The 13,054-nt window shown below is 40.0% G+C and overlaps 1 protein-coding gene across 6 annotated transcripts in view; it reads right to left on the reverse strand.

Annotated features, from left to right (window-relative positions):
- The window catches only part of Vti1a (vesicle transport through interaction with t-SNAREs 1A), a 338,753-nt gene that overhangs the window by 85,848 nt on the left and 239,851 nt on the right, over positions 1-13,054 (reverse strand). For 2 of the 6 annotated variants that reach the window (XM_090345874.1, XM_090345876.1), the window contains one exon: positions 4,531-5,260. The exons of the other annotated variants lie outside the window; for them this stretch is intronic. In XM_090345874.1, coding sequence (XP_090202000.1) covers positions 5,155-5,260 — 106 coding nt within the window. In that variant the 3' untranslated portion in view covers positions 4,531-5,154. Of the gene's footprint in view, positions 1-4,530; positions 5,261-13,054 lie in introns of those variants that run through there. 6 annotated transcript variants of the gene reach the window in all.

The raw sequence follows: 13,054 nt of genomic DNA on the forward strand, positions 1-13,054 counted from the left end.
AGCCAATAAGATTTACTTTGCTGTTCTTGCCTATCAATGACAAGGGGCCATACCACAGGAGGTGCTGGTCTCTTCCTAAAGAACTCTTGGAAGGGCTCATAAGTCTGTGCTTTTTTTCTTGTTATTTGTGCCATGTATTTTGTATATATTGTTTCATAGTAAAGTCCTGCCTTAGATTCTACATGACGACAGTACTTCTTACCCTCATGATCTTAGTTTTCTCAGTTGTAAAATGGACAATAATTTCTGGCTCTTAGGATTTTTAATTAAGATTAAACATATTGTTTGGCCAGGAAAAAAAAAAACAAAAGCCCACAACAATGGTAATTATTGAAACTAACACAGGAAAAGAAGTGTAAGTGCTTAAGGCTATGAAAATAAATTGCTCTATTTTTCTACACAGCGGTTTAACCTTCAGGTTTTGTTTGCATTCATTTTGGTCTCTACTGGTATCAACACATTATTTAAGGAGTGTTAGAAACATTAATCCAAGAGAAACATACGCTCTGTGTCAGCGACCTCTTTAACTGACACCTTCCTATTAATTATTACCTTTCAGTGACCATGTTGTGGCCAGTTTCCCTTCTTTTTCTTGCTTCTGCGAGCTGTAGAACAAAAGGTGGCTTGGAACCTTTCCCATAAAAGAAGGAAGATCATATGCACATTTTTTTTTTAACCTGTAAGGAGAAATTCAACCCAAACAAACCCTAAAGGACAGCATGAGTGGGAAGACAGGTTTGACAGACTTGCCTCTAGAACTAGTTTGGCCCCATATAGGGGATGTGATTCAACTGAGCAGCCTCCTGACTTGTATGTGAGAAGTGAATAAACATATTTACCTAATAGAGCTGCTGAGACAATTAAAAAATATCCACTGGCATACAGACATGCCTAGAACCCAGAACAGTTGCCATAATCATATAACAGTCAATGGTATAAAACTCCATGGGGAAGTCAGGGCAATGATACAGAGAATGTTCAATGTTGCCCACTTCTGGAGAATACTGGGCTACCTAGAACTGCTTACCCCCAAGTGTATTTCTTTTCTTCCATTTTATGAAATCATTTGTTCTTGAAAATAGTCACTATGCGGAGCCTTGTGATTGATACACGTGTCTAAAACAGCTGTGATGCCTGAGGTTACCAGCATCTTTATTTGTGAAGACAAATTTCATCTCAGACTTTAGCAATTGTGCATGATTTCTGCAGTGTCTCGTGTACTGAGCAAGTAGGGAACACTAGCTTTCTTCTTTTTCATAAGTTACACACACTGCCTGTGTTGGTCAGAAGGGACGGAAAGAAGCAAAATGATTTCCAGAAATTTCTACTTCATTGAGTATCTGTTGATAAACGTAAACCAGTTGTTGCTCTGCAGTGTATAACCATGCAACTTGAATGACCAGTTTCATCAGCTGTGTGAAACAGTTCCAATTTTCCTTTTCTTGCTTTTAGCAGATGTTTCAATTCTATTCAACCGAAAGGAAGGAAAGAAAGGGAGGAAGGGAGGAAGGAAGGAAGAAAGGAAGGGAGGGAGGGAGGGAGGGATGGAGGAAGGGAGGAAGGAAGGGAGGGAGGGCAGGAGGAAGGAAGGAAAGAAGGAAGGAAGAAAAGAAGACAAGCTATCTTTGGGCATGAGCAGAGACTGGCTCCACAGAATGTGAGAAGTTGTTCTGAGGTAAAATCCTTTTCAGTGATAAGTGAGACAGCTGGTGACTTCGGGTTACAGTCCCTCCCCCATTCACCAGCCAGTGTGTCCCAGATGCATATGGTCAGGGCAGCCACAGAGTGCAGTGGGGCCTGCTGGGAGGGAAGGATGGATTTTATGGGGGCTGGGTGAGAGGGGTCAGGGAAGGCAGGGCCCACATGCAACTCCTTATGTGCCTGGCTCCTTGGCTTGCCAGGAGTCTTGAGGGTTAAAGATGACTTTCCACAGGCTCAGTTTTTAATGGAAGATTTTGGATTCCTTCAAAGAACAGATTTCACTAATCCTGACTCCTTAGGGAAGAAAAAAGGTGACAGGAAGATGTAGAAAAAAGGAAAAGCCATCTCTCTTTCTCTTTTATTTATAAAAGTCATATTCTGAAAACTAGGTACTTTATTTTTTTTCGCACTGTTACAATCATTGTTATACTTGGGACTACTTTCGTTTTTTTGGTCTCCCACATGGATTATGTTTATTTCTGGGATTTGTTATTTAATGCAGCATGTATGTTGAGATACAAACCATTCCAAGACTGTCATGACATATACTTTGAGGATCAGCTACTTAATGATACTATACTTTATGAGAATCTGCAGTGAAGTTAATGACTACTTAGAATTATTTCCTATCATACTTTTCTGTAAGCAACTTCAACTTCCTAGGAATTACCAGTCCCCCCCCCCCCCACCCGCTCCTGCAGGCTGTCATCTGGGTAAGAATGTGTCATTTCTTTGTGGAAAGAATTTTTACCCTGCTTGGACTTGGTTCAGCAAAAGTCTACAGAATGTCAGTGTTGTGGGAAGTACATGATGGAGAAAGACAGGCAAACAGATCATGTATGACAGCAGGGTAAACTAAGACACTCAAGATTTTGTTGCTGCTGCTTCTCAGACTATCTGAAATGAAACACGGTGCTTGCTTTCTTTTGGGTGCTGGTATTAGGGCTTAAACTCAGGTCTTGGGCATTGTTTCTGAGCCTTCCAACCTCCCTGCCACTCCCCCCCCTGCCAGCCATAGCTCCATTTCTGGCAGTTTTCGTGGTTAATCAGAGACAAGATCCTCATGGATTTTCCTGTCAAGGCTGTCTTTGAATCATGAATCTCAGGTCTCAGCCTTCTAGTAGCTAGGATTATGGACACAAGCCACTGGTGCCTGGCCTCTATAAATGTTTTTAAGCATCTACTCAAAGTCCACATTCATTCATGGACTAAGAGTTTATGGAGTGCTTCCAGGGGCAGCTCTAGGCCAAAGAAATAATAAGGTTCATTGGAAAAGTTAAAAGTTAGCCCCCATTTCAGCTACGTACCTCTCTTCTACACCCACATTCAAATCCTCCCACCTCTAATGGGCCAATTCAGGTCACAACGTAGTTTATGAGAACAAATGATACTCTAAGAGACTTTTAAGTCTTCAAAATCCATGAAACTGTCTATAAATTTTTAATGTATATTTTTAGACAGAGAAGGTTGTTTTTTACCAGACATCCAAATGAGCATGTAGGCTAAAATATACTCATTCTTTTAAACATTTCTTTTCTTGTTACATAGGAGTGGGGTGAAAAATTTCAACATGTAGTTACTCTGATTCCCAGGCTCAAACATGTCTCCCTCCCCCATTGCTGGTTTTATGGCATATCCTCAGCTCTAGTGACTGGCCTGACCATTTCTACATTGTGTTTCAATGTACCCTTGTTCTGGGTTAAGAGAAAAAGAAAACTGGTCTACCAAGGGCTTTCATAGTAAGTAACAGGAAATTGACTCTATGTAGGAAGTGAAAAAAAAAAAAAGGCTATTTTGTACCCTTTCTGCCTGAGGATTGAGTGCCATCATGACAGGAACTATCTGATCCAAGGAAGTTCATGATCACCTGATCATTTCAGAGGAAACAAAAAAATTGGTCACAATCATCTTTCACCTGAGAAGAACATGACAGCTCAGATAGAAATCAGGGGAAAACTAGCCTAAATATAGGGCCACAGTAGATGTCATTTTCATATTTGGATTCAGAACCCATGGTGGTGGCAGCAAGACAACTGGCTTTGAGGTTATTTTTGATTCCTTGGATTAGGCAAAATGAGCAACAACAAAGTCAAGCCACAAAAGTCAGACAACCAAAAAAAAAAAAAACAACCCTCAAGCACACTTGTAAGGTATGGTCTGTATGAATGTGACTTCAAGTAAATGGGGAAAGCAGTGCAAATACAGAACAAATGAAAAAAGTCAGGGGACTGCAAAGACTAATAATATTGGGGCTGGCAAAGTAAGCTAGAGGTTAGATAACAGTAGGGGTAAAGATTCTATCATGACTCTTCCTATGGTGACTATATGGGGTTTTGACTGGAGGACTGATGACTGGATCACCTGTATAGATGCATGGTTATTCGGAATTTCAGAAGTATTCCTCATATAGGCATCTCAGAAGCGCAGTGATGGCTATGAACAGTAGCATCAGAAGAGTGAAAGGGTGGAGAGGTAGACTCAGGAGCACTGGCCCGCAACAGGTGCAGAGAGGAAGAGTAGTGGGTAGACCCACATGCCCACAGAAAGCAGGAACCATGAGGAACCAAAAAGGATGTTTGTCATTCCAAAGCACACCTAACCTTTTGGGGGAGAAGCTACCTGACTGCCGAGACTGAAGTCTCTACCCACTATTTCCTAAGGAAGAGAACTCAACATACTTTGTAGAAATAGGTGATTTCACTTTGGGCCAGGAATCTGTGACACGTTATCCTCCTGCAGAAGACAAGAGAACTCTTTTTAAGGTGACAAGAGGCAACTTGACAAGGCTCCCGCAGATCAAAGTGGGATATTGAGGATAGGGGAGTAATGAACACCAGCAATGGGCATAAACACAAGTAGCTACAATGATTTGCAAAAATAAACAAGTGTCACTGGGAGGTGGCTGGTGCAATCGGATGTTCAGAGACAGTTAAATAAACAGAAAGGCACTCATGCTGCGTTTGTTGTGTAACCTGTAGTTCAGAGGACTCAAAGAGTTGATAATAGCTCTTTTTAATATAAAAGAAAGGCAAATGCAGACAGAATGACAGGAATAAAGAAATTCATTGTCTTGTAACCTCTAACAAATGTAGGCACAAGCAAGGATGGGTGCTGAATCTCTTTCGTTAACAGGCTGATGGAGACCATCACAGATGTCTCCGTCATGCTGACAATAACTGAACTCACAGATCAATCATGATATCAATAAAAGTGATGTAATCAGAACTCTTTGCCTCTCATTAGACCTCACTGCCACTTTACATAGCGTGGAGGAAAGAAGACTGAATTCAACAGCACCATGAAGACAGAATAGGGCCTATGTAAAGCATAGACAGTTTTGTAGGACAGTAAATCTTATTTCTTCACCAAACAAATGTAATATGAAAAGAAGGATCTATAATATATTAAAAAAAACACTTAAAAGCTGGATGCCAGTGGCTTATGCCTATAGTCCTAACAACTCAGGAGACTGTGATCCGAGGATACTGGTTCAAAGCCATCCTGGGCAGGGAAGTCCATGAGATTCTTATCTCCAATCAACCAGCAGGAAACTAGAACTCTGTTGAGTAAAACAACAAAAATGATACATTTTAAAAATGATTAGGAAAAATTGGTTCTGGATAGAATTTGCAAATGATATTAAAAATTGTTGCCCAGTGCCAGTGGTTCACACTTGTAATACTAGCTAGAGGATCCTGGGCTGAGATCTGAGGACTGCAGTTCAAAGTCAGTCCAGGCACTGAAGTCCATGAGACTCTTATTTCCAATTAACCACTAGAATTGGTGCTGTGGCTCAAGAAGTAGGGCAGTAGTCTTGAGGAAAAGAGTTCAAGGATAGTGCCCAGGCCCAGAGTTCAAAGTCCCACGACCAATAAAAAAAATGTTATTAGGGCCGGGAGTTTGGCCTAGTGGTTAAAGTGCTTGCCTAGCATGCATGAAGACCCGGGTTTGATTCCTCGGTACCACATACATAGGAAAAAGCCGGAAGTGGTGCTGAGGCTCAAGTGGTAGAGCTCTAGCCTTGAGAAAGTCCAAGGACAGTGCTCAGGCCCTGAGCTCAAGCCAAGGACTGGCAAAAAAAAAATGTTATTATTAGTCAGGCAAATATATGTAATTAATATATTGATATTAAATTTCTATGAAGTTATGCTACATGTGCTAGACCTACAACATATTGAATTATTTATAGATAAGATAAGGTATCTAGAATTTGTGTAAAAATATCCTAGCAGAACAGATGGGAAAGGGAAAGGAGAAAGGTAATTGTTGAATGTGGGTGATAGAGATATGGGAAGCTCACTACATCATTGTATATACGTTTCTGAAGTGAAAACTAACAACAGTAATGGCACTAGAGTGAATCTCAGGGGAAATAAAGCAAACTGGTGAAAACACAACCATTATTTCCTGAGTCGTTGACTTTGCACTTGTCCACACTTGCCTAGGTTAAGGTCTAAGGGAGGGATCATGGGATGAACTGAAGGAGTCCCACAACTCCCTGGGAAGTGCAGGGTGACTAGGTGTCTGGGGTCACAGGCGACAGCTACCGTGCAGAGTCTACAATCCACAGGAGAGTTCAGGTAACTTTCCAGTGGGCTGGAAGAGATGATGGTTCTCATGATTTACTGCAAGACAGAGGTGAGCAAGAGGATCCATAGTCCATGTTTTATTTTATTTTTTATTTCTTTTGGGTCATGGGGCTTGAACTCAGTCTGGGTGGTGTCCTTGAGCTCTTCAGCTCAAGGTTACTGCCCTACCCTCAGGCCTGGGCATTGTCCCAGAGCTCTTCAGCTCAAGACTCCTGTCTACTCTTGAGCAAAACTCCACTTCTCATTTTCTAAAGGTTAACTGGAGATAACAGTCTCAGGTCCTTTTGTGCCCAGGCTGGCTTTGAACCTTGATTCTCAGATCTCAGCCTTCCGAGTAGCTAGGATTACAGGCGTGAGTCACTGCACCCGGCTAGTCCTTAATCTTATACCAATGGAAAATCCAAAGCAAACACCATCGGAATCATGCCACTATACTTCTGTAATGTACATCTGGTGGGAGGCATGGAAAGCAACCTTTAAGCTGTAGGTGACTGGCACATTTAAAGGCTACACATGTCTTTTCTCCTTATTCTTTTCTTCTTATGTGTGATTAATGCATTTAAAGAACTGTAATACAAATGGCCATCAGAGGAGTTTTGCTCAAAAGCAACACCACCATACTTGATATAAAAATGACCCATCAGGACCTGTAATGTGTCCATGCCAGCTTTTTTCAATTAAATGACCACAACTAGCAAACAACTATTAACTTGGGGACTGTGTGGGATACAAAGATATGCAGTGTCTGCAATGGTGAACCACAAAATGCTTGTAGGAGAAAAAGGGGAAAAGACTTTCTCATATACATTCTTAAGACAAAGATGTTATTCAGCTTCACAATCCTTTGAGTCCCTGCTAAGAATATTCCACCCATTTCCACAAGTGCAGCTAGAGGCTATCTTGATTGAATCTTTGTGCTGAAAAACTTGTAATATCCACGCAATGTCCACACTTGTCGCCGACTCTAGAGAATGTGGGGGTCTTTCAGTGACTTCAAATGATTCCTTCATCAACTGAAAACTAAGTAGAAACTATGCATAATTGTGCACTTTAATTCTTCTCTGAGGCTATCCCACACATTCAGATTTATATTTACTTTTTTGCATAATGAGCAATAGCCAACAGCCTTTCTGTATGTCTGATTATTCAACATATGATGGACCATTGCAACTTGAGACTGTCCTGAAGATTAAAGAGGTCAGCCTGCCATATACCCAGGGCATATCTTTTCCCCAGGTATTAAGCAAAGCCAAGCATTAGGCTTAATATCAGGCATGCTGGTTTGAAGAGCTTTGGTACAATATAATGTAAAATAAATGCTGGATGCAACTTTAATTGCCTGGCTCAAACCTCAGCCTCTTGTAAAAATTATGATTCAAGGGGCCAGGAGTTTGGCCTAGTGGTGGAGTGCTTGCCTAGTATGCACAAAGACCCGGGTTCGAGTCCTCGGTACCCCACATACATAGCAAAAAGCCAGAAGTGGTGCGGAGGCTCAAGTGGTAGAGTGCTAGCCTTGAGAAAGTCCAAGGACAGTGCTCAAGCCCTGAGTTCAAGCCCAGGACTGGCAAAAAAAAAATTACGATTCAAAACATTCAATTCATTTGGAAATTCTGAATCTGAGGAAGCCTGGTGAACTGATGTTGTTAAGAGTTCTTAGTTTTCAAGTAAGGTTGGATACTGTTTGTAGTCTACACAGGGTGGGCCATTATTTGAACATGGTTATATATAATTACCTGGCTGGGCAGTACAACCAGAATTTCTTTTTAACTGTTTAGTTTTTGGTCACTGGCTTTTTCCTAGTCGCTCCTTCCCTCTACTCTCCCCAGCCCCTGGGAACCAATATTATACTCTGTACTTCTTCAAGATTCTTTTTTTTTTTGGCCAGTCCTGGGCTTGAGATCAGGGCCTGAACACTGTTCTTGGACTTTCTCAAAGACAGAGCTCTACCACTTGAGCCTCAGCACCACTTCTGTTTTTTTCTATGTATGTAGTACTGAGGAATCAAACCCAGGTCTTCTAGGCAAGCAAGCACTCTACTACTAGGCCAAACTCCAGGTTCCCAAGATTCATTTTTTAAAAAGATTTATATACGAGTGAAATCATACAGCGTTCTCATTCTATCCATATCTTCTTTGACTTAACATGTTATCCTCCATTCCTATCAAAGTTGTCAGAGTGAAAGGATTTTATCCCCTTGAATGGTTGAATAATATTCTAATACATAATTTAAAAAATTATCAGTTAACAGACACTTAAGATGATCCTAGCATGTCTCTTGCGTACTGTGAAGAGTGCTGCAATGAGCATAAGAATGCAGATGTAAAAAAGTAAGCTTTATTCTATTCACTAGGAAGATCCCCAATTCATAGTTGAAAGGAATCTTAATTGGTACCTAATATCTCCTGAACACACACACACACACACACACACACACACACACACACACACACACACACCCTCTCTTGCTCCCAGATGGCCACTCACTCAACCCTAGCTTGAACAGTTCATTGACAAGAGATCTCACCCTTGTCTCACAGGACAACACATTTCATTGTTGGACAGATTAAGCCTTCTCTGTATGGCCTCAAGATTAGCCTCCTAGCAACTTCTACTTGTTCATAGCTCTGTTGTTGTCTAGAATAATGGTGTAAAGTTTCCTTTTCTTTCAAATGAGTGTCCTTCAGCACTTCATGAAGGCAGAGTGTGGTATGTGGGAGAGAACACAGTGCCCCACAGGAGCCAAGAAACTTCACTGGAGATATAGCTCTGCTCTCAGACTTTATGATCAGAGCAACTAAAGGCCCCTATTAGGCCTTTCATTGTAAGTATAAAAAAATACGCAAAAACAAAGACAATGAAAAACTGGTATAATGGTGAGTATTAAATTAAGAGTCTAAGTCAAATGGAAAAGTACTCCAAATGTAAGTTTCTCTGACATCACCTAACTGTTCCCTGTTTCAGTGTGTGAGTTAAGAGTGGATTTGTAGGATGGCAATGATAATAAGCAATGTGTGGATGCTGCCGTTCGACTGTCAGCAAATCACAAGACACAGAGTGGTGGCTCTGAACAGGATGTTCAGGACCTGCCAATTGCTGTGTAGGTGGCTCCAACTACTTAGCTCCTCTCATAATGGGTTTCCTTACACAAAAAAGAGAGAATGATCTTGTAAAATAAACTTTATGTTGTAATCTTGAGTTGCAGGGTATTTTTACCATTACTTTTTTTTAATGGTTATTATTTTTATTTAGTTAGACCCCCTCCACTTGAAAAGTACCCCATTTGCTGTAAGGTAAATAGAATTTTAGTTAGCTGGACTCCACACAGCCAGAGCTCTAACTCTAATGACTCTGATGGCAATTTTATGTTTTCTTAACACGCTTTAATTTTTTTTTCTTGCCAGTCCTGGAGCTTGAACTCAGGGCCTGAGCACTGTTTTTGGGCTTTTTGAAGGCTAGAGCTCTACCATTTGAGCCACTGCACCCCTTCTGGCTTTTTCTATACATGTGTTACCTAGGAATCGAACATGGGTCTTTGTGCATGCTAGGCAAACACTCTACCACTAGGCCAAACTCTGGGCCCCTAAAAACTTTTTTTTTTTTTTTTTGAGATAATGTCTTGCTGTGTAGGTTAGGCTATCAATGAAGTTTGAGATTCTTCTGCCTTAATGCTGAAATTATAGGCATATACCACCATGCCCTGGCTGGCGAAGCTGATCTTTATGCCCTTTTTAAGTATACTCCAGAGACCTCTAATCTAATCAAGTTAAAAAAAAATAGAACTAAATTGCTTCTTGGAAACAATTCAGTCATTTTATAATCCAAAAATATTACTAGTGTAACCTCTACCTCTTTAATTTGTAAATTTGGTTGAAAATTAGTCCCTTTTAGAAGATATATTTGTCTTTTATGTCTGCTAATCGGTTTCCTAAGTAACTGCAAATTTTAGCACAAGAGAATTAAGCAGAAGAAATACAAATGGCCAGTAAGCATATGTAAAAGGGTTATACATCAGAGCCATTGGAGAAATTCAAATAAAAGTCACAATGAGATGGTTTCTCAGGCCTCTCTGGATGACTACAATAAAAAACAATAATAATAAGATGTAAGGGAATTGGAACCTTTATACTTCACCAGTGGGAATATAAGACAGAACATCCACTTTTAAAAAACAGATGGTAGTTCTTCAAAAGTTCTGCAGACCTACCAAGTGACTTAGAAATTCTATTCCTAGATATACAGAAAGGAAAAATGAAAACATGTGTCTACACCAACAACTTGCATGTGAACGCTTATATTATTCATAACACTCTGAAAGTAGAAAAACCTAAATGTCTGCCAATTGATAGGTGAATGGATGAATAAAATGTGTACATTCATACAATGGCATATAATTAATTAACAAAATGACATAAAACAATGATATAGGCTACCACCTGGATGAACTTTGAAAATATCATGGGACATCAAAGAAGCCAGACACAAATGACCACATGACACATTATTTTAGTATGTGAAGTATCTAGAACAGGTAAATCTATAAAGACAGAAAGAAGATTCATAGTTGTTGGGGCTGGTGGGAGTAAATGATAATGGGTACCAGACTTCTATTTGGGGTAATGAAAATGTTCTAAAATTGTGGTGATGGCTGCATGACTCAATAAATATACTAAAGGCCACTTAATTATACACTCTAATAGTGGGTGAATTACATGATATATAAATCATATTTCAATAAAGCTGTTAAAAAAACCTCAGTAGAAGCACATAATCATTTAAACTATAAGGTTCAAAGATCAAGTTAATTTAAAGCAAAGTGCAAAGAACATTGTGTATTTGTATAATGGCATTTTATGTGGGCAATTGCTTTATATGTTTGATTACCTTAAGCCTACTTTTTTCATTTGGATCATTTTTCAAGGAGCAGCTGAAATTTAAGGAAGCAAATAATAAACAAGGCTATTGTGGCAGACAAAATACATTTCTTTTATTTTCCTACCTGGGCTTGACTCAGCGGTATAAAATGGCATTTTAAAAAAGAATGACAAAGTTTGAATGAGAAAATGTATTTCATCGTGGAAGATAAAAGTCTTTCCTTCCCTACAGTGAATACAGGTAATTTCAGAAGCAGCAGCACCTAATTATTCACTGCTGAAAAGCTAAAAAAAAAAGGTTCATATTGAAAAGAGTGACCTCCAGTTTGCTCTGTGAATGAAAGCAGACACAAATTCTCATTTTCCTAGAATCCTAGTTGATAAGTGAGTTGGGAGAAGCGTGTATTTCTTCATTACAGTGCAGTGGACTGTTCATTTAAATGACAATATGCAGCATGAAAGTCACAAAAGCATTATCTAGCAATTCTACACAGTTGAAATGCATTATTAGCACTAGCTATACCAGATACAGTAAATAAACGTCTGTCCCCTTGTTTTCAGCATCATTCCTGATTACTTAGCTTTATGAAAGGGTCACATCATTATTATTACTTGTGCATTCGATGCCCTGGTCAGCACCATTTGCCTGCATAACTCTTGAACTGGAAGAGACTTTAAAATAGAGTTATATTCCTTACCAGCTTATCCAAGGGGGAAAGAATCTTCCAATCTAGAGCTTATGCATCACATATTTTTATGAGTAAAACAGCTAGAGAACCAACTTCAAATTTATTTTATTTGTTTTGCTTAAAAATAATAACTAACGTGTTAAAGGACAGAGTACTTGCGACAGAACTTATTAAAAAATTGTAAAATCCAAATCAGTAATTTAACTTTCAGATTTCTTGCCAAGAACACGCTAATATGCATAAAAAAGGAATGAAAAAAATGCCCAGTGAAGGGATTCCATTTCCAGCCTAAATGGCCTTGTATCCTCCTTACACTGTGTCCTTCAGGGTAAAATGACTGACAGACATATGACCTTCAACTGGGAAGGAAAAAGGATCATGCGCAGGTGTACACCTTCCTATTCTAGTGGAATCCTGGAAGAGTGTCAAACCATACAGGAAGGGCCACAGGTAGGAGATCTCAGTTTTTGTGCCAACTAGTAATACGACCTATCGGATGAAATCCCAAGACCTGACAGCTCCCACACAACTGATCCTTAGCAGTAGCCCATCTACTGCTGAGTTGTACGTACTTTTCTTTGCTAATAAATCACTGCTCCATATCTTTCTGCTCTTTGGGGATGTGCTTTAATGTGAGACACTATACCCAGAAACCAAGGAATATTTCCATCTAGTACAGCCCAGCCAGAGGTAATAAGAGGGTCTTTAAATCTCCAAGTGCTTTCAGGGGAGGGATAAAGGAAGAGCTTCAAAATCTTTCACTTCTGAGTCTCTAGTTTGCTTCACTGACTTGTGACTTGTTGCCCAGCAAAACAACTAGAAGAGGAGGCAGAGGGAGCTGAGTGGATAGCACAGAGGACGTATATAGAACATTTGTACCATGTCTTTCAAACCATGACCTCTAGACACTCAAATAAAAGCAATGAGTGAAGAGGCTTTAGGCATGGACAAATGACATCTTCAGTCAGCATGCAGAGCTTACAGTTTGTCAGTTGTGAGTCAAGTGTTTCTCAGTAGAAGCTTGAGGTCTTCCACACAGTGGGGTGTGGACAGAAGTCAAGGGCATCTCTATGAAGTTGCATTCTGGCAGTACAGAGGGAACTAGGAGATGGTGGAGAAATTGCAGGGCCTCCCAAGAGTCCAGTGGCTTAACCACTAGTTCCTTCCAGGCCTTTTCTGCTCCAGGACGTCTGAACAGACTGCA

This window comes from Megascapheus bottae, chromosome 15 (assembly GCF_031878675.1).
Source record: "Megascapheus bottae isolate mThoBot1 chromosome 15, mThoBot2.hap1, whole genome shotgun sequence".
NCBI lineage: Eukaryota > Metazoa > Chordata > Mammalia > Rodentia > Geomyidae > Megascapheus > Megascapheus bottae.